The sequence below is a fragment of the Micrasema longulum genome, unplaced genomic scaffold (assembly GCF_059751315.1).
Source record: "Micrasema longulum isolate JH-2025_06_02 unplaced genomic scaffold, ASM5975131v1 h1tg001235l, whole genome shotgun sequence".
NCBI classification, from domain to species: Eukaryota; Metazoa; Arthropoda; class Insecta; order Trichoptera; family Brachycentridae; genus Micrasema; species Micrasema longulum.
In genome coordinates this window covers 50,315-78,016 of record NW_028278422.1, presented here as the reverse complement: position 1 = coordinate 78,016, position 27,702 = coordinate 50,315, and the positions used below count along the sequence as shown (strand labels likewise).

General features: G+C 35.7%; 1 protein-coding gene and 1 non-coding gene across 2 annotated transcripts; both read left to right on the top strand.

Moving 5' to 3' along the window:
• Positions 1-6,366: 6,366 nt before the first annotated feature.
• TRNAN-GUU (transfer RNA asparagine (anticodon GUU)) lies at positions 6,367-6,439 on the top strand. The gene has a single exon. It is a non-coding gene; the product is annotated as a tRNA-Asn (tRNA).
• Positions 6,440-8,175: 1,736 nt separating this feature from the next.
• On the top strand, positions 8,176-27,033 carry LOC148276345 (alkylglycerone-phosphate synthase-like). Its single transcript, XM_088234394.1, has 6 exons — positions 8,176-8,382; positions 9,636-9,722; positions 9,805-11,005; positions 23,091-23,239; positions 24,388-24,521; positions 26,482-27,033. The coding sequence occupies exons 1-6, from the start codon at positions 8,207-8,209 to the stop codon at positions 26,655-26,657; spliced, it is 1,923 nt and encodes a 640-aa protein (XP_088090520.1). The 5' UTR covers positions 8,176-8,206; the 3' UTR covers positions 26,658-27,033.
• Positions 27,034-27,702: the final 669 nt, after the last annotated feature.

Sequence of the window (27,702 nt, the reverse complement as noted above, 5' to 3'; positions counted from 1 at the left end):
TAGGATCAGTACTTGGCCGATCGCAGCGCTTAGGAATAATTTTCATCAATCCTGTTTTCCAGCAATCTGGGAAGACACCTTCGGAAAGGCAAATATTAAACATGGTAAGGAGTTCAAATGGGGCCAAGGACCAGCACCTTTTTACAAGCGCGGGATCAATTCGATCTAGACCAGATGCTTTATTTAGATTGAGATTGGAGACAATTTTTCCAACTTCTAATGAAGAGATAGGTAGTGACGATGAAGTGAGCGGAATTGTTAATGCATGTTCTCTAATCTGTGCATGATGAAGAGAATCTGAAGCTATGTCATCAGAAGGGATAAGTGCATCAAGCAGAGCTGAAGCCGTGTCTACTGCAGTGAGTGTAATGACACCGGTCAAAGGATGTTTAATACCAGTAATGGGCTTATCTTGCAATTTATTAGAGGAAATAAATTTGTATAGAGCACCCCAGGGATCAGATTTTGAAAGTTGATTTACTAGGTGGCGCCAACAAGTCTTTTGGCTTTATCTATTGCAGTTTTGTATTGATTGTCTGCCATTCTAAAATTAGCATGTAGTAAAGACAATGTTAAAGGATTACAACCAGTTCGGCGACCCCTACCGAGAGCTCTTCGTGCACGATTTGAAAGTGTTTTTAATGCCGAAAGATTGGGATTCCACCATTTGTGGCGAGTCAAACGAGGAAGGGAAGTTCGTCCTAGCGCATTATCTGCACAATCAATTATCGCTTGAGTTATACAAGACGCCACTTCCTGAACTCCAATGTCCATTCTAGCTATTCGATCCATTTGATTCGTGAACTGAGCGTCAAAGTTTGACCAGATCGTTAGTAATAGTAAAAAATCTGTAGCAATAGTTAAAAATGGACAAAATGGGTTGTTTCATCTATAGTAACTAACAGTGGATAGTAAAAGTCTTTAACCATTAGTTAAAAATTTAACCCGCCAATGTTGGCGAGTAAAACGTTTTACTATAGTAGAATAATCAAGATGGCGTCCTTTTTGACGTTTACCGGTTGTCGTTATTTGCTCACGTCTCTCAGTATAGCTTTTATTTACGGATACGGAATGGATTACGCTTATTATGATCAATATAAATCGGAGGGTTCTTTCAATGATGAAATTTTGTACTTATTGCCAAGAAAACGAAAACATTTTGAAAACAATTTGGCAGTATTATTCCACCAAACCTCGGGCAGACAATTATGTGGCAGTCTAATCTTGTCTTCTTTTTAAAAATAATTCGGTTAAAGTTTTAAATAATAATTAGGATATTTTTTTAAATTATTAATAATGGCATGAACAAAGAACATATAAATATTATATTATATTCCCACATTATAATATTCCAGAGCTAAAATTTGCCATCTTGTTGGATTGACAGTATTTTAGTTGTCATTTAATTTTTCTTATCATTCTTGCTTTCAAAAAAGATATTATAATATTGTTATTGTAACTCGGATTTTATTTTATTAAATTGAAAAAAAAAAAGAAGATTATGTTAACCGATATTATTTTGTTGCGTTTACTCAGTACACATGCCATGTTGTCACGTGGTTTAATTTGTTCGGTGTTTTGACGTTTTCAAACTCACATTCCACAGTGTAACCATTTGTAAAAAATGAATAAATAATAATATTCAATTTTTGAGCTTTGGAATCGAAAAACCGGTGGATACATTTTACTATAGTGAAGATGCGGGTGAAACAACGCACTGATAGTAGAACGATAGTAAAACCAAAATCGTTGGTAAATTAAACTATAGTAAAACTCTACTTTTACTAACGATCAAACAACCGGGCCAAAGATTCTCAAACAGATTGACAGCCCTTCCGATCGTTCACTATTACAACCTGATTTACTGTCTTTTAGCACCTGGTGCTCATTCAATAATAAAAAAGGTTATGAAATTTTTCGTTTGAAAAATCCAATCATATACGACTACTCACTGAACGATAAAATATTATTATCTGTATCTAGTATACGAACTTTACGTATTATACTTGACACTAAACTTTATTTTACTATTCACATTGAACATGTTATCAATAAATCTCTCGAAACTTAAACTTAAAATCCTTAAAACTCTCTTCTGTTCCCTAGTTCGCCCGCACCTAGAGTATTCCTCTGTTATCTGGTCATATCAAGAAATTGAATCAGTTCAACATTGATTATTGAGAAAGATAGGCTTGAAGTTGGGCTTATCCAGAGACTAATATACGTATAATGAGTTAGAAACTAGCTTAAATATATCTTCTCTTCAAGACCATCGAAATAAATCCGACCTTCTAGTCCTATTTAAGATTCTGAACTCACTCTTTGATGCACCTGAACTACTGAGCTCAATAAAATTAAATATCCCAACTAGAAACCTCAGACAAAATTTACTCTTTCATACCGATAACCATAGAATTAACTATGGTTTTCATTCCCCTATGCCCAGAATTCTTAGGTCTGCCAACAAACATATTAGTCTTGATTTCTTTGATAACAAGTTGTATAAATACCACCCTCCCGCTTCCACTCCCACCGAGTCTACTATATACCATTGTGTCTTTCTACTTTCCTTTATAATAATTTTCTATGAATAAATATGTCCTTAAAAATGCACATTTGGCGTATATATAAATAATTAAATAAATAAAACCGTTTCCTTATATTTCATTTACACAATGTGTTATAAGGATTTGTTTCAGCAAAATTTAATCAACAGGAAAATTTTTATTTTTATAATAATAAAATTAAAAATAATAAATTTAAATAAAATAATAAACATAATAATATATGTGATAACGTAGGCATGACAGCTAAAACACATAAACAATATATTTGGCAGTATAAAATTGCTAATTTGATAAAATAATCCATAAAAATATGAACAATAAACATTGACGATCAAATGCGCGTGTCAAACTACGGATGTGGCAGAGCAAAAAAATAATGAAATATGCTAAAAATTGAGGAAAATGTGAGCTGGACTAACACATGGTAAAATAAATACTTTGCACAAATATTTAATACATCAGTATTATATCTGTTCCTTAGAGGGTAAAACTGTCACTTTTTGCCTGATCTACAGCCCAAAAGCCTAGACTTCCATATATACATATATTTTTAAAAAAGGAATAGCCCACTAAGCCTCTATTTTTGAGGCTTGTAAGCAGGTGGGAAAGAGAGGATATGGAAGGTGGTAACGAAAAATACACCACAACACCCAGACCAATTGAGAAAAAATCTTACTTGGATTTATTTCTTGCAACCGGCGGGAATCGAACCCGCGACGCCAGTTTCATTCTGTGACGAAGTGTTTTCCCTCTCCGTTGCAACAAATTTAAATAAGTATAAAATTATGATTTTTTGTTCAATTATTTTATTTTGTATTTTTATTATCTGAACTTCGTTATATTTGATAAACCTACACTTGAATATGTAAATTAGAACAAAAAACAGCAAACAGACCATCACTCCGTTTCCCTCTACGAATAGGTAGAGAGGATATAACGCCAAATCACTCTGTCTATGCACAGGTACAAACCTCGCTTATTCTACATTCGTACGTCTTTTCATGCACGCGCGCCGATAATTCAGATTTTTGACATTTCCATCTTCAAGTGTTTGGTCTCGCCATGTCTTTCTCGGTCTTCCAATATTTCTGCGTCCATCAACATTCGCATCGTAAATCTTTTTAGCCGTCCCTTCGCTGTCCATTCGCTCTACATGTCCCGAACCAACGCAGAGCTTTATAAGATTAAACCAATTATACATTATAAGATTAAATTAGTCGGCAAATTGATTGGGAACGGGAAAACATATGGGGTAATTTTATTAAATTATTAAAATGCAAGATTAAGTAAAGTGGATACTTGAGTGTGCTTGCCTTTGATAGCACGATTTGAATTATTGAATTACAGTGTTGATAAGGCAATAAAATATTTTAATAAAACAAATATCCTTTTATTGAAATTATCAATAAAAGTTCCCAGGTTAACCCCTTTCCTGGAAACTTATCATATAGGATACAATACATATTCTAATGGTTTCTCGTGAACTAATACACCAGCAAAACAGCATTCAGTTAAAAATGCATTACTGTATAAAACCGCATGATCACAATTCATAATCAACTTTGATTAAAATGAAAAATAAAAGATTTTGTTCGGGATTCTGAAACTTTTTTAACCATCAAATGTGGAAAAATGTTGCCTTGGCTTTACAAGGGTTAAGTTTTTCTTTGTTCAATTTGACCAAGTTTACGGCCAAGTAGGAAGAAACATATTAAGTAGACATGGGTGTTTCGGTTATTTAAAAGAAGTAGTTCTAACGGTTACCGTTTTACAAATAAAACTGTTTTTAAATAACTGTTAAGCAGCGTGGGAAAAATCTGGTACAAGCAATAGCTGGAACAGTTTCACAAAAAAACATATAACACTGTTGTTGTTAACAACAACATACATATCTACCAGGGGCGAACCGTGTAAAGAAGCGATTATGCTCAGCTTACCATTATATTTGATTAACCATAATAATGTTTTATTGTAACTTTATTTACAGAAAAACAAATAAATAATTACCATTTATTTTAAATCATTTCCACCGTTAGTATTTTTATCTTTATATAAATATTAATATTAATAAAGCGCGCCCAGCGCCTGCGGTGAGCCAAGAAACTAGCTGATTATTACAGCTTACCTTTTCATCCAAATAAGTATGCAATATTTAATGTCCTAACCCCAGTGCGGGTTTTTTCTCCTAGATTAAACTTGCAGATTACACAAAGTATTTGAAAATTCTTAATTTGGAATACAGTATTTTAAACATTGTTTCTTAAGGACTATTTTTCTTTGAGATGGTACTTTTGACATAAGACCATAATTACTTTCATGCGTCATATTACAGGACATATAGCGCGCGACGCGGCCGTTTTTATCACTTTTAATTAGTAGAACATTCGGCCAGTTGACATTTCAATTGAATACCTAATATCGACTGAATTCATAGTGGTATTTTTTATTTATTTTTGAATTAATTATGTATTAAAGTAATAGATAATATGTCTATATCATATAATATATCACGAAGTTACATCCTTTGAATTAATTTCATGGATGAGAGTTGTTGTATCACACAGAACCACAGAAAAATATCAATTTATAGTATATATTACTTACATTATATTATGTATAGCTTATCTGTAAATAAATATTGTTGTATAGCTTACCTGTAAATACAATCACCATTCGCCACTGATATCTACATACCACTGGCGACTCCTGACCGAAAACATTGGCAGTGCATTTTTTTTAATTTTGTCGACTTATATATTAAGTTATATAATATTATAATAATATGAAAGGTCTGACGTGATAAACGAGCAATCGGAACCAGAAACGCTAAATGCGCCCAACATAATACGCACGTTATAGGCAACTAAATTCGTACTAATATCATGTCACTACGCATGTTCAAAGTGAAATTACCAACGAACTTCAAACTTCAAAACTGCACATGCGTTGGCAATGCCAGGAATATGTATATTATCTTCTCATTCGCACAATTCATTGGTATGAAGCGTTGTTTGTCTCGGTCAAATGTCAATTTTAAGAGATATGGCACATTTCATACAAATTCAGGGTAAAGGATTGTGCAAAACAGAATTGCACTGGGACGATTGCGCATGCGTCGACAAGATGAGAAAATCGTCCGCTAGAGTCGATTTCGCTAGATCTTTTGGCGCTAGTACTGAATACTATGATGTTTACGAGTATAATATTGCAACGAATCCCTGTTTTTTTGTACCTACCTGTAACATAGTTTTACTAGTAGTCAATTTTTCTGACAAATATCATTCTAATCAAGCTATATTTTAAGGACTATACATATCCTGACAAGCTCATTCTATCATAGATTTATTTTTCCAAGTCCTAAGCTTAGAGCCACATTACTAATATTTATGTACCCATATTTGTAATAAACCAGTATAAAGACTCTGCCATATTATTTCAAATATTTTCGACATGCAGATTCAACAATATACACGCAACTGGAACTCCCTTAATTATTATTTTCTCGCCCTCTGTAATGTATGTGAATTTTGATAAACTTTCTATTGGTTGAAGTCTAATGGCTACAAAAATTTGCACAACCTCAAAATATTGTTGAATAAATAACGTTTTTAGAAATCGACATTGGCATTGGTTCGTTCAAGAATTTCACATGGCATAAAATAAATAGTTTCTTCGAAACCGCGATAAGAAATTTGATTGGTTATCTCAAAACTGTATTGTATGTATTTGTTGAGTAATATATTGTTGTTTTATAATAATCAAATCAAATTATTAACAATAAGAGGTGATGCCAGCAGCTGCCTCCGTGGCGCAATGGGTAGCGCGTTCGGCTGTTAACCGAAAGGTTGGTGGTTCGAGCCCACCCGGGGGCGATTTTTTAAACTTATTTTTTTTTTAGTATCGACATTATTCCTTGCAATAAGTCGATGTCTTCTTCTTTTTCCATATCCGCTCCCAAGTGCAGCACGTAAACATCACTCGACGCCTCCGGGAATCCTATTGCCAGCCGGCTCTCTCACCAGTCTCACCTCCTCTTGCATCAATCCAGCGTCCCTTAGCTCCGCCGAAAGCCGAAAGATCGTCATCGACGGACTTCCGGGATGGCGGGACTTCAATGTTAGTTACGAATTTGAATCACATATCCAAGAACTGACTCTCAAAACTTAATTCAGTTCTGGTGGATTTTTTAAAGCTGGCGCGTTCGCAATACTTACCTTACGTCATTAACATTTGAAATAATTCTCATTTATATTTTAAATAGGCTTCTGTAATAAAAAGTGCTTACTTCAAAGCGATTATTAGCGACGACAAATCCCAATTCAAGCAAAGAATACTAGCTTGAACATGAATTTTGCATGACTTTTAGAAATCACTTAGACGGTACGCTTAACGATCGTCTGTATGTATCTACCGATCGACTACAAAGCTAGCTCCTTTAACGTCTCGATACATACACTCGGGAAGATAGTAAAACAGATGGAAAAAATATAATAACTAAATATTTTTTTTAGAGTGGTAACTTTCTGACGCATATAATCTATGTCTGACGCCTAGATACTCTTATTTGTTAATAGGACAGAACCTAGCAACATTGTTTTCACATCTAGGCGTTCGTTTTATTAAAGTAAAGGTTATGTCGGAATTTAATTCGACTTCAAAACTAACTTATTTCTCTCTCATATTTTTAATAGGCTTTTAAGAAAAAAAGTTCCAACCTTAAAACGATTAAAAATTTTAATCAATCATAATTAAAGGAAAAATTTCTCGGTGGAGCAAAATTTTTGACACTTTTAATGCGTAGATAAACGGTATTGAGTGGTTCTAGACCCGTCGGTATAAAACGATGTACTTACATCAAAACTTGATGGTGAGGATCGGTACTATACCTTTGTAGTCGGTCGGCAGACTTTTATCTTCAACTATGACGTCATACTGAGGCTATGTCATTTTACAGCGTAGATATGTGTACCGTGACGTACGCTTCCCCTTGATTCATATCGATGTACCTACCCAAAACTTGAAGGTATATATCTTTATAATCGCTTGAGGGAATTTATCTTCAACTATACCGTCAAGGTGAAGGTATGACGTCTTTATCTTCCCATCATAATCGAGGCTCTGGTATCTAAGATAAATTTTGGGTTCAGACAACTGTCACCAAGCAGAGGCGATATGGTTGTGCGAGCGCTCTATCGCACTCGATGGTGGATGGATTAACGTCAAGAATTGAACCTAGGACCTCAGAAGGGAAGCGGACTTATTTCCACTGGATTTCTTTTTTCAGGAATGTCACCAGAGAGTAGCCATCAACCATCCAGGATTTTATTTCGTTCATAGAACTGTGGCTTGAAACCTTAAAATATTTTTTTTTCACATCTTTATTTGATTTCAAACGTTAAAAAATAATGAATTAAAAACTTTACAAAAAATAAACGTGTATCTCTACACCCCACCGGTTATTCGAGAGTTGGCAATTATGAATCGATAAGTTATGATCATGAGGATATAAATGGTCGGAAATCGAGATATTTCTGGGTGAAACAAGGTATCCGAAACTAAATTCCGTAGAGTTAATTTACTTATTGGGGACCACAAGCCCCGGTGGCTTAGTCAGAGCTCGTCTGTCTGCCTACCGAGGCATGGGTTGCAGTGTGGGCTCGGCAACGCAGGCCAGCGTCATGCTAGGGGAGATCCGACTGGAGAAAGGGAGGGTAAGAGAGGATGTGTCTGACGAGAGGGATAAATCTAACTACGCCAGGAAACAATCGAGAGGGAAGAACGGAATCATTGTCAAAGGCACTGTACCGAAAAACAGGTTTGTTCCTAAGATCGAAATTTGTATATTTATGTGACATATTAATCTAAATTTGTTTGCATAGCAGAATTATTTGGTGTATTTCATCACATTACCCTAAATAATGTTTGTTTATACAAAATATTTATTTATTTTAATTAGAAATACAAAAATATGTATGAACTTTAGCGGATTTATTGCTAAAAGCAATATCTTCCAGATATCCAAAAACAGACTGGTGAAAAAATTGGTTAAAATTTGTACGTAATTTTTAAAAATATATTAAATTCCTCGCGTCGCGACGCGTCGTTGATATCACATGTGGAAGAATGTCTCCCTTATGGGAGAAATTAGTTTATCAATAAGCTATGTCGTTTAACATTAAGAATTTATCAAATAATAAATAATTGCATCAATTATAATTTTTTTAAATTTTTTATTTTTTTATTTTTACTTTTACATTATCTGTATTCTTTTTTTATACAGAATAATGTTCCCTCACTGGGGTGTTCCGTGCCGAGGGAAACATTTTACAAAAAGTGAAACATGCCTTAAATTAGTTATTTAACAAAGTTAACATAATAATTATAATAAAAAACGTAAAAAATGTAATTAACCTAATTATCATTAACATAATTTCGTAAACATTTCTTGTATACCCTCGAACAGGCCATGCCTTTGTGAGATTTTTTGTTAACTATTTTTACTGTTAATATGTATTTCATTTCTATGTAATTATCCTTTATTTTTAATACTCTGTTTTACCTCTTATGTATACTGTAAAAAAAAAGAGATTGCAAGTGGACAAAAAGATGTGCGAAAATATATATTTTTCTTTTTTTGCATTTATAGGCTTTAGAAAACCTTTTCCTTGTTTAATGCATGTCGTAAATGATAACTTTATATTTTTTTACTAAAAGCGCAAAAAATAAAGTGTCTTTATTTTTATTTTCGGTTAAGAAACTATAATTTTTTTATTCAAGTAGAAATGTACAGAAAATATAAAAGGAAAAATAATGAAACCCACTAAACCGCGAAACCGGCTTGTCAGCAGGTAAAAAAAGTTTAAAGTTGATCGTTTTTTGGTGGTTGTTAAATATCAAAAAACATGTTTTTAAAATAAATAAATTGCATAAATAATTATAAATTGTGAATTTTAATTATTAAAAAAAATAATTTAAAAAAATAATTAAAAAAACACAATTCATTTTGTACACAATCGTTCATATGTTTTAAAGTAAATTATATTTGGATGAATATTTTGGATTTTTCAGAGAGGAGGTAGTAAAGTGGTACGGGTGGGGATACAACGATTCCGAGTTCACGTTGAAGGATGGATATCTTAATTTCACTGGAAACAGGTAAAAAATGAATAAATAAAAATATTTACCACTAAACGCAAGAAAATAATGTCATTAATAATAAATTTTCTATCGTTTCTAGATACCCAGTATGCGACCACCACCTTCCTTTCTTCTTGGACTATTTAAGAGACAAATTGGGAATATTCGTGTCCGGGGATATGGCTAAGGGTGAAGAACTTCGACTGCCTCTGGAACACGAGTATCCAAAAACCAGGATGAGCGAGGAAACGGTCTGCGCTTTTAAGAAACTAGGAATCGACGTATCAGTCAAAAATCTCGACAGGTTTCTGAGGTCCCAAGGACAGGGAACAGATGATATCATCAAAATTAAGGAAAGATATCTTAAAAGAATTCCAGACGCGGTAATCTGGCCGACTTGCCACGAAGAGGTGGAAAAAATAGTCAGTTTAGCACATGAAAATAATATCGTAATTGTTCCGTTCGGTGGAGGAACTTCAGTCGCAGGATGCATCGAGTGCCCCGAAGATGAAGAAAGACCCATCCTCTGTCTCGACACCACTCAAATGAACGAAATCCTTTGGTTAGACAAGGACAGTCTCGTTGTTTGTGCGGAAGGAGGAATTATTGGACAGGACCTCGAAAGAGAACTGCAAAAAGTCGGGTATACGGTCGGACACGAACCGGACTCCGCGGAGTTTTCAACCCTCGGAGGGTGGGTCGCAATGAGAGCCAGCGGCATGAAGAAAAACGCGTACGGAAATATAGAAGATTTGGTGGTCCACGCTAGAATGGTCACACCGACGGGAACTTTACAGAAAAGCAGCAGAGCACCGAGAGTGTCTTCTGGACCAGACTTCAACCACTTGATCCTAGGGTCGGAAGGAAGCTTCGGCGTGATAACGGAAGTCTGCTTAAAGATTCGACCTCTACCCGAGGTGCGAGAGTACGGATCCCTCGTCTTTCCGGACTTTCATTCTGGAATCCATTTCCTGAGAGAAGTGGCCAAGAGGAGGTGGCAGCCGCCGAGTATTAGATTGTTGGACAATGAACAGTTTCAGCTCGGGATGGCCCTCCGCGGTCCTTCGAGCCCGTGGAAAAAGTTCATGGAAGAGTTTAAAATTTCGTTCGTTGAAAAAGTTAAAGGGTTTAATAGGAACAGCATGTGTTTGACCACCATTGTGTACGAAGGTGATGCGACAAGTGTTAGGGCCCATCGGAACAGAATTAATTCTTTGGCGACGAAGTTTGGAGGAATACCGGCAGGAAGTGAAAATGGGAAGAACGGATACCTGATGACTTTTATAGTTGGATACGTCAGGGTAAGTGGGATATTTCTGATTAGTTAAATATAAAAATACAATTTAAATCACACAGGAATATGTTTTATCCGGCTCGAAGGACCAAAAAAAATGCATGGTCAGTTCAATGCTTTTCAGGCAATGAGCACTGATATGTTTGTTGCGGGATTTAGAGTTAAGTGGACTGTATTGAAATATTTACCCACTTTTAAAGTTCTTCCGATTGTTTCTTAAATGAAGCACTTCACTATTGCTGTAGCACAGATACCGGTATCGTATCGAGTAAAGCATCACATTCACATATGATGTGTTTAGTGTTTAGGTGTTTCCTCATCTGCTCTGTAGAACCTACATCTAGAAGATTCGGAAAGGTTTATTTGAGCAAGGTGTTTGTTCAATCTGCAGTGCCCTCGAAGGGCTCTGGGCAATTTTCAAGTAAGTAAATAAATAAATAAGCCCTGTAAATACCTGGACTTCCACATTTCCTTCTCAAAAATGTTTTTCCACTCTGTTGCAATAAATTCAATAGGAAGCTAATTTATAATAGAATATTTTATATTTGTCCTATCCGCTTTAGTTCACAAGTTTTTATTTTTATTTTTTTATATGGGAGTTGCTTTATTATTTACCTTGCTTATAATATACAAGGTTTATACTTCAAAAAGTGGATTTTTCTGCAATTAAATATCTTAAAATTTATCTAAACTATTGGGATCAGGAGGGATATATTGATGTGGGCTAGTTCACAAGTGCATGTTGAAAGTCAAGTGGATAGTTTATATTAATTAGGACGTTATGAATATTGCGAAACCATTATTTATAAAATATTGTGCAAAAGACCCATTTTAAATAATTTGCGTGAAATAAGCGGAATATTATTACAAGAATATAAATATTAGAGTGACGTAAATAGTTTTTATCGTTATTCATTTTATTAGCAAGCGAAAAGTATTCGCATTAGCGTGTAAAATGCTAATAATATTGATGTATTTTGTTGATTTTTCTTGATAAAACTCCATAGTTAATGATTATGATAAAATTATGAATAAACTTATCAATGAAACTTCTTGGTTTAGTTTTACTTTTTATTATTTTGACCAACGAGCGCTTTCGCCTAAGTAGGCATCTTCAAGACTGGTGAATTGTTTACAACGTTTACAGTTTTTTATACTATTCTTAACATTTTTGGAGATAAGATCAAATAAGTATTTTAACAGTCGACAGAAACATAAATATTTAGAACTAGTTTGCTAAACAGTTCATTTTTGGGAGTTTTTTTTTGGGAGTTTTTGGACCGAAATTCCCAAAAAACTTTGTAAATGTGGCGGGTCGACAACGACGGCACGAGCCGAACATTGCCGAACGCCGACGTAGAGCGTACGAACGGGCCAAACCGGCGGAGAGAAAACTACCGGATTCCGACCTCACCGCACGCGTCTTCGAGGCACAAAATTACCGCCAATTTAGATTTACCAACTTCATTTTATTTTGCCTAATATAGTTATTAGAATCCTTCTTTCAATGTGTTAGCTTCAGTAGTTTAGTTTCGTGAATAAATCTTTGTGTAAAACGTAAGTACCCTGTTTTACTTGCTCTCATTCTGTGCACCCACATAACTTTGTACATCACAAAATTAGGCCACCAACTAGGTGCCTACATAAAGGTGGTAACAACACCACTAAAGTGGTATACCCCGACGTTTGAACACGAAAACACAACATTAAACAATCAATCACGGTGACCCCATTCAAATTCCATAAAAATTGCGCAAAATTTCAGACAGAAATATCTTCGCTTGACAAAATTGTACAACAATTACTTTTTTTCGGTCGGTACATGAAAAATTTAAAATTTCATTTTTAATTTGATTGCACTTTTAATTTATTTGTAATTAATCAAGGTTAATCTATTTCAAGGTTAACTTATTGTAAGGTTAATTAATTTAGTATAATAGAATTATATTATAATAATTATAATATATAATAGAATTAGATTTTTCAAAGACCGAGCGAATCGAGTGAATTTTTCTGTCGGTAACAATCTTCAATGTAAATGTAACTAATGTAAATGTAATTAATGTAACTAGTGAATTGATTAAACTGTGATTAATTTCTTAACAATATTACTCGGCCGGGATTAATTCAAACAGGTGATTCATAATTTAACTAAAATTATTATAAACAAACATAATATAATACGTTCGAGCGACTCGCTCACCAAAAATCGCACGCCGAGTAATACATTCCTACAACACATTTCTTGAGTCGAACACACAAACAATTCACACGAACATTTACATAGGGTGCCAGATTGAGTAGAGGTACTTACAGGGTACCGGAAAATAATTGTTATTTATAGTTCTTAAATTTTGTTTTTTTTTTTTTTTTTTTTCTCAAAAATCCGGTACATAATTATTTTTGACAAATATTATATGGCGAGACAAGCGTGACGTAGGCATCCGAAAGTTTTCTCCTTGTGAACGCACTGCGGGAGTAAGTTTTTTTTTACCAGCGAAATCTATCGGAAATATTTTTCAGCTGGCGCAGTCGTTCACAATACTTGCAATTTGTAAAATATTATTTTTGTAAACAACTTGAAACTATCAAACAAACAGATATTCGGGCGGCTAAGCCGACGAATGTTTAACTTAGTACGTGGACATTAGTATCCATACTTTTTTTCTATATACATTATATTGTGTGACTGTACTATATATGTTTATATTTTTAACCTAGGCTATGCATGTTATTATGTGTTACAGATTTGAAGTTTTACCATAAACATTTTTAAACTTGATATATTGTACAACGGACAATCATTAAGGAATATTAATATTGAGGGGACCACTCAGGCTTGGAGAATACAAGTACCTAATAGTTGGAAAATGTGTTCCGCCGTATGGTAAAATAATTATTTAAATTTTCTGTTTTTAATTTTCTTTTCTATAACTTGCACAGTACATACATAACAAATAGTGACTCTGACATTTAAAAAATAAATATTTTTGTTTGAAATTTAAATTTAAATTTAAATTTAAATCTAATAATTTAAACTTAACTTTTTAATACAACTACACTCATTATTGAATACTTTTATTTCAATATTTTAACTTATACTGTAATCATTATTACATACATTTTTCTGAATTTTTTTTTAAAAACGAATATTTTTAAACTGTAAACAATGGCTAACAAGGACAACACTGACTTGACAAATATCAACACAGCAAACAACATGTTCCACACGGATAGGATTAGCGTTAAACTACCACAGCTATGGGTGAACAACATCGAACTTTGGTTTAAACAGATAGAAGCACAATTCGAGTTGGCAAACATAGTTTCAGAAGACGCACGTTATAGTCACTTAGTGTCAAAACTTGAACAAACGCACATAGAACAAGTTTCAGATATTTTACTCATGGAACCGAACCGAGCAAAATATACGAGGCTGAAGGAAGCTATAATCCAACGCATGGGCTGTCCACAGGACAGAAGGAGAGAAAAACTGTTTTCTTCCTTACAGCTTGGGGATCGAAACCCATCCAGCCTACTTAGAGAGATGCGGACGCTAGCAATAGGTTTACAAATAGACGAAACGACGTTGCAATACTTGTGGATACAACAACTGCCCAAGACGATCCAAGCGCATTTAGCCATAAGCGAAGATGACTGGGATAGGCAAGCGACGATAGCAGATCGCCTAATACAGGTGTACACACAGGATAATGTAGCGGTAGTAGGTACCAACAATAAAAATAACATTTGTAGTTTAGAACAGTCCGTACAAGCTCTAACCCATAAGGTAGAGAGTTTATTTCACACAATCAACAAACAGCATAGTCACAACAACAATAACAATAGATTCAAACACACAACAAGTAACAGCAGTAACAATTTCAATAACAACAAATACAACAACAATTTCAACAAAACAAGCTATAGGGCCAACGGAAATAACAAGAAAACTATTCTTTGTTACTTCCACACAAAATTTGGCGATCAAGCTAAGAAATGCGTCACACCATGTGAATTTAAACCGCATCTAGCTTCAAAAAACTAGATGGTCGAATCATAGCGGAGGCGGCTGATTCAACCAACACAACACGTCTCTTTGTTAAAGATCGTGATACCGGTGTGTCATACCTCGTTGACTCCGGATCGGAAATATCATTAATTCCTAGATCTTTACACAAACGCCATGGAGAAAAGTCTAAGCTAATTCTCTATGCAGCGAACGGGACTACGATCCAGAATTTCGGAGTTACCACGGTAACACTGAATCTGGGATGTAAACAAATGTTTACATGGAAGTTTATAATAGCGGATACGACACGCCCTATTATAGGAGCAGATTTTCTCCACAACTTCCACCTGTTAGTAGATGTTAGGAACAAACGGTTAGTAGACAATACAAACGGCAAGATAGTCAGAGCATTTGACATCTCCACAAACAACAACATAACATGTTCCATATCATTAACAGACAAAACCAACATTTACCACTCACTCATATTGAAGTATCCACAACTAGTAGATATCAATAAACCATACGCAGGGCTGGATAAACACAACACAATCCACCATATAGATACCCGTGGCAAACCCGTTATGTGTAAGACTCGTCGGCTGTCCCCAGAACTACTGAGGCAGGCGAAGCAAGAGTTCGATCACATGGTGGCTCAAGGTATTTGTAGACCCTCCAAGAGTGAGTGGGCCTCTCCATTGCATATGGTGAAGAAGAGCGATGGTACTTATCGCCCTTGTGGCGATTACCGTAGCTTAAACGCACAGACGGTACCTGATCGTTATTCCTTGCCACATATCCACGATATATGCAATGACTTATTTAACGGTAAAATTTTTTCCAAAATTGACTTACAACGAGCATATCACCAAATTCCAATTAATGAAACTGACATTAAAAAGACAGCTATAACCACACCACTCGGGTTATTTGAATTTGTAAGAATGCCATTCGGACTATCATGCGCTGCACAAACATTCCAACGTCACATCAACGAAGTCACAAGAGGTCTAGAAGGAGTACACGCATATATCGACGATATATTGATCGCTTCACCAGACGAAGAAACACATGTGGAACACTTAAAAGCTTTGTTCCAGCGACTTCAAGATCATGGAATGGTGGTAAACCCATCTAAATGCGAGTTTGCCAAGAAAACACTGTTATTTCTTGGTTATGAAATTTCGGCTGAAGGCATCGGACCCTCGCCAACAAAAGTGGAAGCCATCACGAACCTCAACAAGCCAGAAACCATTAAGCAGTTGAGAAGATTCTTGGCCATGGGAAACTTCTACCGAAGATTCATACCACGAGCAGCACACAAATTGATACGACTACACGATTACCTCAAGGGAGCAAAAAAGAATGACAACAGAAAAGTAGAGTGGAACGAAGTCACTACACACGATTTCGAAGAGGTCAAGAACTCGCTGATCAACGCCACTAAGCTTAGCTACCCAGAGGAAAGCAGCAAGATGTCAGTGTGGACAGACGCCTCAGATTACGCAATCGGAGGCGTGCTACAACAAACCACAGACGGCATCAACTACAAACCGATAAGTTTCTTCTCAAAAAAGTTGAACAAGGCTCAGTGTTCATATAGTACGTACGACAGGGAACTACTAGCCATTTTTGAGACTGTAAGGTACTTTCAACATTATCTGGAGGGCAGAGAATTCTGTATATACACGGACCATAAACCACTACAATTCGTGTTTAGAAGGAAAAGTCACGACAAAGAAAGCCCCAGACAACTCAGATATCTAGACTACATCTCACAGTTCAGCACGGACATCAAATACATAAAAGGAGAAGACAACGTCGTCGCCGATACCTTATCAAGAATCGACATGATCGAACAAGAGGCAAACATATCGTTCGAAAAGATCCATAAAGAACAAAGGCAGGACAACGAACTACTCGCACTCTTGGACGACAAGAACACTGCTCTGAACCTGATCAAAACCAACATGCAGGGACAAGAAATCGTCTTCGATCTCAACAAAGGCAACATGCGACCGTACATCCCAAAAACGCTACAGAGATCTTTCTTCAACCAAGTGCATAACCTCAACCATGCAGGAGCCGACGCCACGACCAAGACCATCAGTCAAAGAGGCGTCTGGAAAAATATGAAAGCAGACTGCGCAGCTTGGACGAAGGCCTGCATACCCTGTCAGAAGAGCAAAGTCAACAAACACACGAGGACACCGATCATCAAGATCGACATGCCGAGACAGAAATTCTGCGTGGTCCATGTCGACCTCATCGGACCTTTTCCACCATCAGAGGGACTGAGGTACTGCCTCACATGTATCGACCGATACACTCGATGGGCGGAAGTAATCCCTATCGCAGATATCCAGACCCACACAATCATCAGAGCCATCTGGGACAACTGGATTGCGAGATACGGCGTACCGGAGAAAATTATAACTGATCAGGGTAGGCAATTCATGTCTACGGACTTTAACTTGTTTTGTTCCAGATCAGGCATAGCACACTCCAACACGACGCCTTACCATCCACAAAGTAATGGCATGATCGAGCGATTTCATAGAACGCTGAAGACGGCCATTAAAGCTCACCACCCTGTTCCGTGGACAAAATCGATCAGCACCATACTACTCGGACTGAGGGCCACACTGCGCACGAATGCAGAGCACTCAGTAGCAGAGATGCTGTATGGGTGCAAACTAAAGTTACCAGCAGACATCCTGGAGCAGACGAACGACTACATTGACCCGGACTCCTACACTAGGCAACTGGTAAATTTCATGCAAAACGTCAAACCAAGGCCAGTCGAGCACCACAATAAAGGTAACGTTTTCATCCACCCGGAACTAAAGAGAGCCACACACTTGTTTCTGAGGGACGACAGAGTGTACAAACCCCTGATGCCGAACTACAAGGGGCCCTACAAGGTCATCACCAGGGCGGAAAAGACGGTAACACTGGACGTGGATGGCGAACATAAAAAGGTTTCGCTGGACAGGTGCAAGCCGGCGTTCCAGACAGCGGAAGAACGAGCCAGTCCAGCAGAAACGGAAACACCAACAGAACAACCGGCATACACAACGCGTAGCGGCAGGAGGGTGATACAGCGTCAGTTTTGAAAAACAGATTTCAAAACTTGGAAGGGGGCTGTGTGGCGGGTCGACAACGACGGCACGAGCCGAACATTGCCGAACGCCGACGTAGAGCGTACGAACGGGCCAAACCGGCGGAGAGAAAACTACCGGATTCCGACCTCACCGCACGCGTCTTCGAGGCACAAAATTACCGCCAATTTAGATTTACCAACTTCATTTTATTTTGCCTAATATAGTTATTAGAATCCTTCTTTCAATGTGTTAGCTTCAGTAGTTTAGTTTCGTGAATAAATCTTTGTGTAAAACGTAAGTACCCTGTTTTACTTGCTCTCATTCTGTGCACCCACATAACTTTGTACATCACAAAATTAGGCCACCAACTAGGTGCCTACATAAAGGTGGTAACAACACCACTAAATAAACAATTCACCAGTATTGAAGATGCCTACTTAGGCGAAAGCGCTCGTTGGTCAAAGTAATAAAAAGTAAAACTAAACCAAGAAGTTTCATTGATAAGTTTATTTATAAATTTATCATAATCATTAAAATGCTAATGTTAATGTTTCTCATTCGCATTACTGCTACTGCTAATATTTTGATTAATTTTACTAAAAGTAAAAAATATGGATATACTTCAGATCAGAAACGCTTAAAAAATGGATCCCTTAAATCAGATTTCAAATAACTATCAACAGTATTTTGAGTTTCACCAAATGTTTGTAGACAAAGCCTGGATTTAATCCCCTAGGGAGTTATTAAGATAAACATGTTAGAACAGAGATGTAGAAGGAAATACGGAAGTATAGGCATTTGCGGGACTGATGAATGGTTATTGACTGGTTTAAGTGTCCACAAGAATCAACATTAAAAGCCCTGCCCGCTTACCCGGGTCTGTTTTTAAGATCTTGAGGCCTGTTTTCAGGTCCGCACATTCCAAAAACCAATTTTAATGTTTTTTTTTTACAAAAGATTCACGTAACTACCTTGATGTTACAAAAAAAATATGATAAAGATACACTGCGATTGGTGTAACAATGCAGTGCCCTATGCACCACTAGGTCGGAAAAGGAATGATGATGAATAACCACAAAGTTAGTGCTTTAGACATACATTTTTTAGTAAAATTTTAATTTGGTATTTAAATTAACGCCAAAAGCTTTGCAGAAGGGCACAGCGTATTACATTCGTCGCCATATTTGATTAAAACCTATTAATTAAAATTAAATAAAGATCAATTCAATCAAATATGTTATATGAAAATGAACCTCGGTCGTTTAAGATTAACGAGATTGCGTGGGATTTCATTTCGATAAAATATTTATGGAAACCCAAGGATAAGTTCACATCTTTATAAAATATGTATAATTCTTTTGCATAATCAATTTAAGATGATCACAATAGCATTTCTTTACATTCAACAGACGAGACGTACAAGTCAATGTAGTTATGCAGAAAGCAGCCAGTTCACAATTTAGAAAAAACTGTATTTTGGTGTTATCATATTCAGGAAAGTCAACGCTATGTTTTGCTTAAAACAGTAAGGCCGCTTTCATACAAAACTGTAATAATCACCTTCTGAAAATTCCATGATGTCAAAATGTCTTGAAAACGTATGTCACCTCATACATTCTGAGTTTGTATGAGATTCGATTCCTGGCCGTTTTCTGCCAAAAGCATATTTTGGGTTGTGTAGTCAGCGAGACTTTAAAATATAACCTAAATTCCTTTAAAACATAATTAAATTATTTAAAAAGTTATTTTTAAAAATGAATTAAGTGATTATTTACGATTAAGTACACAATATAAACATAAAATAATATTAACAAATTACAACAGGGATGGAGAATACCTTAAATAAGGGAATATGGAAGTCTAGGCATTTACAGAGCTTTTGACCTGTCATTGGCTGGTTTAAGTGGCCATTTTACACACTGTGTAACATTCACTATTTTGCCTATGTTTAAACATCCATATTTCTTCAATTCTTCCATTTGTTGATTTTAGTGAAGTTAAAGAGCTGAAACCTTTATTGTTGTAAAGAGATTCATCTGACTGAATTATTTCACATACTAGGCAACGCCTGAAAACAATTTTTCAATTTTTAAACTTTTTCTTGGACCAGTTGGTTTCAAGGGGATGAAATCCAGTCTTTTGTCTACAAACATTAGGACAAACTCAAATATTGTAATAAAATAATATGACCAATTCAAATTGACATAATATTTCTGATTTCTGCAAAATTCACGTCTTAGGTTCTGTGGTCAGCCAGACTTTTAAAATCATTTAATCTTGTCATATACATAACTAAAATCGTTTTTGTATCACAAAAAAGATAAATGAGTGCATTATTCGGCTTTTGTCAAAGAAAAAAACAGTTCCACTTTCGTGTGTATTCGATTACTCGCCTATTTCACAAAAGTGCTATTATCTCAGTTTCACTTTTCTATGCCTGGTTGCTTTCTGCATAACTAAGTTCAATTTACGATTGGAAAGCAGCGCGTGTTACAATAATTATTATATACATTAATTATTTTATATATAGTTATTTATTTATTTAATGCCAGGCATATGCAATAGGGTAACTTGATTTCCTTTTGCTGGATTTTCACTTCGTGTAATGGTCAGCGCGTTTGCCTACCATGCAAGAGGCCTCGGGTTCGATTCCCGACATGGTTGATGTGAAATATTTTTTTAAAAGGGTGTTTTTACACTAAAAATATTTCACAGTCCCTGGACTGATACCTGAAGCGTGAAGTTGGTCATCTTATTTTCATGTAACCAAAATGATCAAGATACGCTGCGATTGGTGTACCAATGCAGTGCCCTATACACAATTAGGTACGGAAAGAGAATGATGATATGTTTTAGCTCTTATTTACAGTTTGCATTACGTGTTTATTTATTTATTATTTATTATTTATTTATTTATTTATTAACGGACATTGTCCATGGATACAATTTATAAGGTTTAAATATTACAATAAAAGAATAGTTAAAAACATTTTAAAAAAAGAAAGAAGCATTGACAAACATAAGGGACATCGAGACAAGATCTGGACTATTTATTTCGTGCTCGTTTAAATCGTTGTAAACTTAAACCAAAAAAATCCAGATCTTGTCTTGAGTTAACAATACGACAAACGCGGGTCATTGGAGAATTTAGGCCATAGTTTGTTCTATGCTGATTGATGAACAGTACTTCATTGTTTCTGAATCTACGAGTCGGAATATTGAATTTTACTTATCCCAGTAATGATGGAACATCGATTATACCATTTAGTATGCCGAACATATATATGGAGTCAATATTAGTTGTACGTTTTTGTAGACTAGAAATATTTAACATTGACTCTATTTTAGCATAAGAATAATTATCTTATTAATTGTTGAGTTGAACAGCTCGTAAAGTAATGCAGACTACAATTGTCCTGACGACACTTGTACTATTCTTATTCTTAGAGAAGGGGGGGGGGGGGGGGGTCAGAGCTATACTTTAAGCTTCTGACGTCACCGTGACCTGTGTAGATCTATTGTGACGGGTACCTGTTCTTGCCTTCCAAGTCCAGGTCTATAAAGAGCCCGGCTAATGTGTGGAAGGCGAGATTTCTGATTTTGCTAAATCTTCCCCTCCAAGCCCAGATCCGTAAAGTAACGGGCTATTGGGTAGAAAACAAGCTCTTAAGGTTTAATCAGTGGTCCCTCGAAGATGAGGCTTCTTTTATGATGTAAAACATCACAATCACATATACTGTGTGTTGATGTTTCCTCATCTCTGTAGAACCTACATCTAGAAGTTTTGGAAAGGTTCATTCTAGCAAGGTGTTTGTTCAATCTGCAGTGCCCTGTAAGGGCTCTGGACAATTGTCAAGTAAGTAAATAAAACAAATAACCCCTGTAAATACCCGGACTTCAGCATTTCCTTCTCAAAAATATTTTTCCACTCTGTTGCCATAAATTTAATTGAAAGCTTATTATGTGACAAATGTCTTGAAGTCAAAACGATACCCAAGTTTCGTCCATAGAGCAGCCAATTTCAAGATGGGTAAATCATTTTGCTGAACCCTGTGTTTGCGACCGCCAAACATGCGAAAGAAATGAACACTCAAATTAATGAGAGTCCATTTGCATTTTAAGTCCTGCGAAGTTTAGACTTCTGACATTCACTCCTAAAAGAGAGTTCTTCCCTCATCATCATCATCATCAGCCGTCTCTTGTCCAATGTTGAACATAGGCCTCCCCTTTAGTCTCCATATTTCCCTGAGCCAACCGCATCCAACCACTTCCTGCAACTTGTCTTATGTCATCAGACCACCTTGTCTGAGGCCTGCCGACACTTCTTCTACCCGTTCTGGGTCGCCATTCCAGGACTTTTTTGGTCCATCTAGAGTCTGTGATTCTGGCTATATGACCAGCCCAGCTCCATTTCTGGTTGGCAGCCCTATGGATCACATCGGTGATCTTTGTTCTCGCTCTAATCCATGTATTGGTTTTTCTGTCTCTCAACGAAATACCCAGCATTCTCCTTTCCATGGCTCTCTGTGTCACTGATAATTTGTGTAAATTTTTTTTCGTGAAAACAAAAGTTTCACAGTCATATGTCAGTACAGGGAGAACACAAGCATCAAAAAGTTTCTTCTTTAAGTAAATTAAATACTTTGGATTTTAGGATATATGAGAGCTTATCAAAGGTGGCCCATGCTAAACCTCGCCTTCTTTCTATTTCTACCTCTTGATTATCTTTGCCGAGCCTTATTTCATGTCCTAAGTATATATAACTATCAATTTTTTCTCCATTTACTAAGATGTTAAATGATTGGTTTGCATCACTCATTACTTTAGTTTTTGAAGCATTCATTTTCAAGCCTATTCTCAGGGATGCTGTATTAACTTCGTTTATCATTTTTTCGTTTATCTTCGTTTATCTGTTATGAGTTCTTCCCTTAATGATACTAATCGTGGATCAGATTGAAATTTATTTTTATTTTCAGGACGTGGCGGTGGAGTTTAACGTAATAGCCGAGTCTTTTGAAACTGCCGTGCCGTGGGACCGCGTGCACGACGTGGTCCGCATGGTCCGACAGCGCATACAGCGTGAGGCTCTGCGCATGGGGTTACTGCGCAGTGTCGTCATGTTTAGGTATTGATAACAATATTACTATCGTTTCTGTGTTAATTTATTTATTTATTAACGGACATTGTCCAATAATACTATTTATAGGGTTTTATTATTACAATAAAAGAATAGTTAAAAACATTAAAAAAAAAGAAAGAAGCATTGACAAACATAAGGGACATCGAGACAAGATCTGGACTATTTATTTAGCACTCGTTTAAAACGTTGTAAACTTAAACTAAAAAAGTCCAGATATTGTCTTGAGTTTATAATAAGACAAGGACGGGTCATTGGAGAATTAAGGCCATAGTTTGTTCTATGCAGATCGATGAACAGTACTTCATTGTTTCTCAACCTACGAGTCGGAATATGGAATTTTACTTGTCCCAGTAATGATAGAACATCGATTATACCATTTGGTATGCCGAATATATATATGAAATCAATATTAGTTCTACGTTTTTGTAGACTAGATCAGCATAAGAATTATTACCTCTCTCTAGTCCAAGCATCCACGCTACTTTTCGAAGCAAGCGATGTTGGACTGATTCAATGTGATTTATGCGATTCACATATAATGGAGACCAGATCACTATTCTAGGAGGCATATTCTAGGCGAACAGTTGAGCAATAAAGAGTTTTGATAGTATGGACATTAGTAAAATCAGAGGATATTCTGTTAATGAAGCCAAGTTTGAAGGTACTGTCAATATTAATCAACAATAATTCACCCAGGACTTGTGCTAAACTGCTAATATTTCCCAGTATCGCTGAAGTGAGATTTTTAAACTTGTAAAAATTTCTTTGGACGTTATAAGGATTTATTACATTTTTTCCCTAGTTTGCGAAGAATCTCCCAAAGATTTTTTACGAGTTTCTTTAAATTCCGCTTCTTATTATTTTATGTAAATGACGATATGTATTTGGAGTTGGGAAAATTCTGGCAATCATTTTTCAAGTTTTAAAGAATTTTCTTCCTTCAAAGATAGTCCTGAACTAAAGTTTGCGGTTCTTCAAAGCTTTTAAATTTTGATTTATTTTTAGTATTTTATAAGTTTAAAAAAAATAAATCCATGGAAGTTGATGCTGATGAATTAAATCGTTATGCTATATTCAATTGTAAATTCACGATGCTGATGCTGATGCTGCCACACCTCCACCCCTATGTTTAGGATAGCGCAGACCTACGACGCCGGCTGTTGTGTGTACATCTACTACGCTATCACCATCCCCGCCAACAGGACGATGCTCTCCACTATTGAGTACTTCCAGAAGGTTGTCAGGACGGACTTGATGAAGGCTGGCTGTAAGTAATCCTGGAATACATATTCTCGAAAAGTTCTACAGCAGATTCATTCTTGTTGTATTAACTATCCCTTTTTGGATGTTACGTTGGTGTTATTTTAATTTGTTGATACCTTGATTGGAAAAACCCATTTAAGGATATTATATACCTAGTATGTTTATAAGCAAGGTTAAAATTACTATTAATCTCATCTTAAAAATTCTGGAGAATTAAGGATCAAAATGATATTTTTTTAATTTTCTACAAGAAAGAATTAAGATCACCGCTGAAATAAAATAAATAACAAAAGTCCCACAGTATTTCCCTGTGGTACACCGATATTAATGTCCAGATAATGCTTTCTATCTATTGGTGCATTTTTCGCGTACGTCCACTGAGTTTTTTTTTATTTAAGTATGAAACCGAATTTTGTATATAAACACCTTTAGCGTGTGCGAAATGATTTATTTTATTATAAATCTATACTTTTTCATGGACCAGATGGATTTATCAACAATATTTTGAGTTTGTCAAGTAGACAAGGACTGCATTCGACTCCCAGGGGAGCTGTTAATACTAACATATTACAACAGAGATGAAAAACAGTTTTGAGAAGGTAATATAGAAGTTTAGGCATCTGCAGGGCTTATGACCTGTCATTGGTATTAAAAATAATTATTTATTATAATTTGTTTTAAATGCTTTATTTGACTAATAATTCTACTTGAACTTATATACGTTTTTGTATTTGCAACTAATATGTAAAAGGCTCTAAGTGTCGTTTATTCAAATGAAAAAAAATATTGTTTTAATTTTAGTTGAATTTTGAGTTTAGTAGTAGGTGTGTTACGTGTCACGTGAGGCTTGAAGTGGAAGCGATTTTAGATTACTGATTATATTTTATTATTATATTTTATTATGCACTGGCTACGTTTCCCACTGATGGTGGAATACAAATTCTGTTGGCTTATGTATAAGTCACTGCACAACTCTGCTCCGGAATATATAAGGGAACTCTGCATTCCAGATGAAATAGTTGACAGACGTCTTACGCTCAGATCAGCTACATCTACGTCGAGAGGAAAAGTCATTATACCTCTACGCAAACAGCGCATTAAATTCGGTAAATGCGCATTTGCGGTCGCAGGCCCTACGGCATGGAATTCTTTCCCAGCAGAGGTGCGAAACTGTGAGAGTGAAGTGATGTTTCAGAAAAAACTTAAAACCTACTTGTTCTCTAAATCATTTGAATAAATCCTTAGCATGTGGTGACAAAGTACATTGTTTTTCTTAAATTACAAATTAAAAAAGTTTTTTTAATTTTTTTTAAAATCACTTTGTAAAGCGCTCTTGAGGTATTATATTACGAAAATGGCGCTATATAAGTTATCCATAATAATAATCATCTAAAATAAATACATTACAATACAATCCTCTGTTTCCAAGGGCTGCGGTAGTTTTATAGAATTGCCGAGTACGAGAACCGAGTTCCCGAGACATAGAATTAAGAATAGTCCAGAAACCGCATACGCACATTTAACAGAAGGCGACTCAACTACTCATAAATGAGTAGGTTTACGTTTTGACCCTTTAGTTTCTTTGTAGACGTCGCTCAGTACGCAACTCCTGATTTGAATTCAAGTATGCCGTATTGTGTTCTTTTAAAGTGTAGAAATACTGCTAGGACCTTAAAGAAACAGGATGCAATCACATTTCATGTGTAATAAGCAAATGAATGTGTATGTAACAAATGCATTACTTAAAAGTCGAATTATTTTTCCAGATTGTCGAAGAATGATGTAGTGACAAAGCACATTGTTTTTCTTAAATTAAAAATCAAAAAGTTGAAATTAAAGTTATTTCTTTATATAATCACTTTGTAAAGCGCCCTTGAGGTATTATGTGACGAAAATGGCGCTACATAAGTTATTATTATTAATAATTATTATTCCTGCTGTAAAGGTGCGCTTCATGGTTTCAGGTTCTCTCTCTCACCACCACGGAGTGGGCAAGACCCGGCGAGACTGGTACGAAGACTTCGTGTCTTCCACTGGGTATGGCCTGCTGCAGGCAGCCAAGGCGCACCTGGATCCCAGGAACATCTTCGCCGTCAACAACATCGCCAAGAAGTGGAATGTTCCAGAAAGCAAACTCTGAATTGTCCCTTACCTTTGTACGAATAACAGGGGAATATTTTTTAAGTAATAAAGGTCTATGAAATACTGTTCAGCAAAAATATTATTTTTTTGCTAATTATTAGTAGCATAAACTATATTTTAAAATGTGTAATTTTTAATTCCCGCAAAAACGGTCATTCCATTGGCCACGCCTCTTATACGTCACGATTCATATTTATTTCTTCCCGACCATTGAAATTTGTTTAGAATATTGTCACGAATCTTGACGTCACAACGGTCAAGGCCAAACATGTCACGTTCTCTGGAGCAAAGTATTTTTTTTAAACTTCTTTTTTTGTCTACGTATGAAAACATTTCTCCACAATATCCATATTGATTTTGAAAAAAAAAAAAAAGTATTCTTAATACATTCCATATATTTTTATCGGTATTCGTAGTATGTGATATTTCCCTATTATTTAAGAAAATAATAACAAGAACTTTAAAAAAAATGTCTCGAACAAGTGGAAAAATTTGAGTATCTGGGAAGCATGTTTTCATGAGATGGAAGAGCAGAAAAAGATGTTGAAAGGAAAGTGAATGCGGACAACATAATTTATTTATTTATTTATGCTTCATTAAGTAAGTTCATAACATCTTAAGAACTAATATAAACTTTTAAAAACATTACAATTTTTTATCAAAATTCCTCAATAACTTTTTTTTTTTATTAATTTGAAATATTTGGATCTTTTCTATCTCCTTTATTCCTTCAGGTAACTCATTGTACAGCTTCAATCCCTTGTAAAATGAGTTTTGAGATTCTGTTTTTCTCCTCATTGGTAATCTTATCTTAATGAACGCACAACGAAGTTTTAGTCCCAACACTTATGTATGGAAGTGAAACATGGAACTGGCAGACGAAGGATGAAAAACGAGTGAACGCGGTTGAAATACGATCTCTTAGACGAACGTGTGGGAAATTAATGTATGGCAGGGTTACGAATGATGAAATCAGGGGTGAGTATAAATCTGAGTTAGGCATAATTGATATGAATTAGAAAAGGTCTCTGAGATGATTTAGT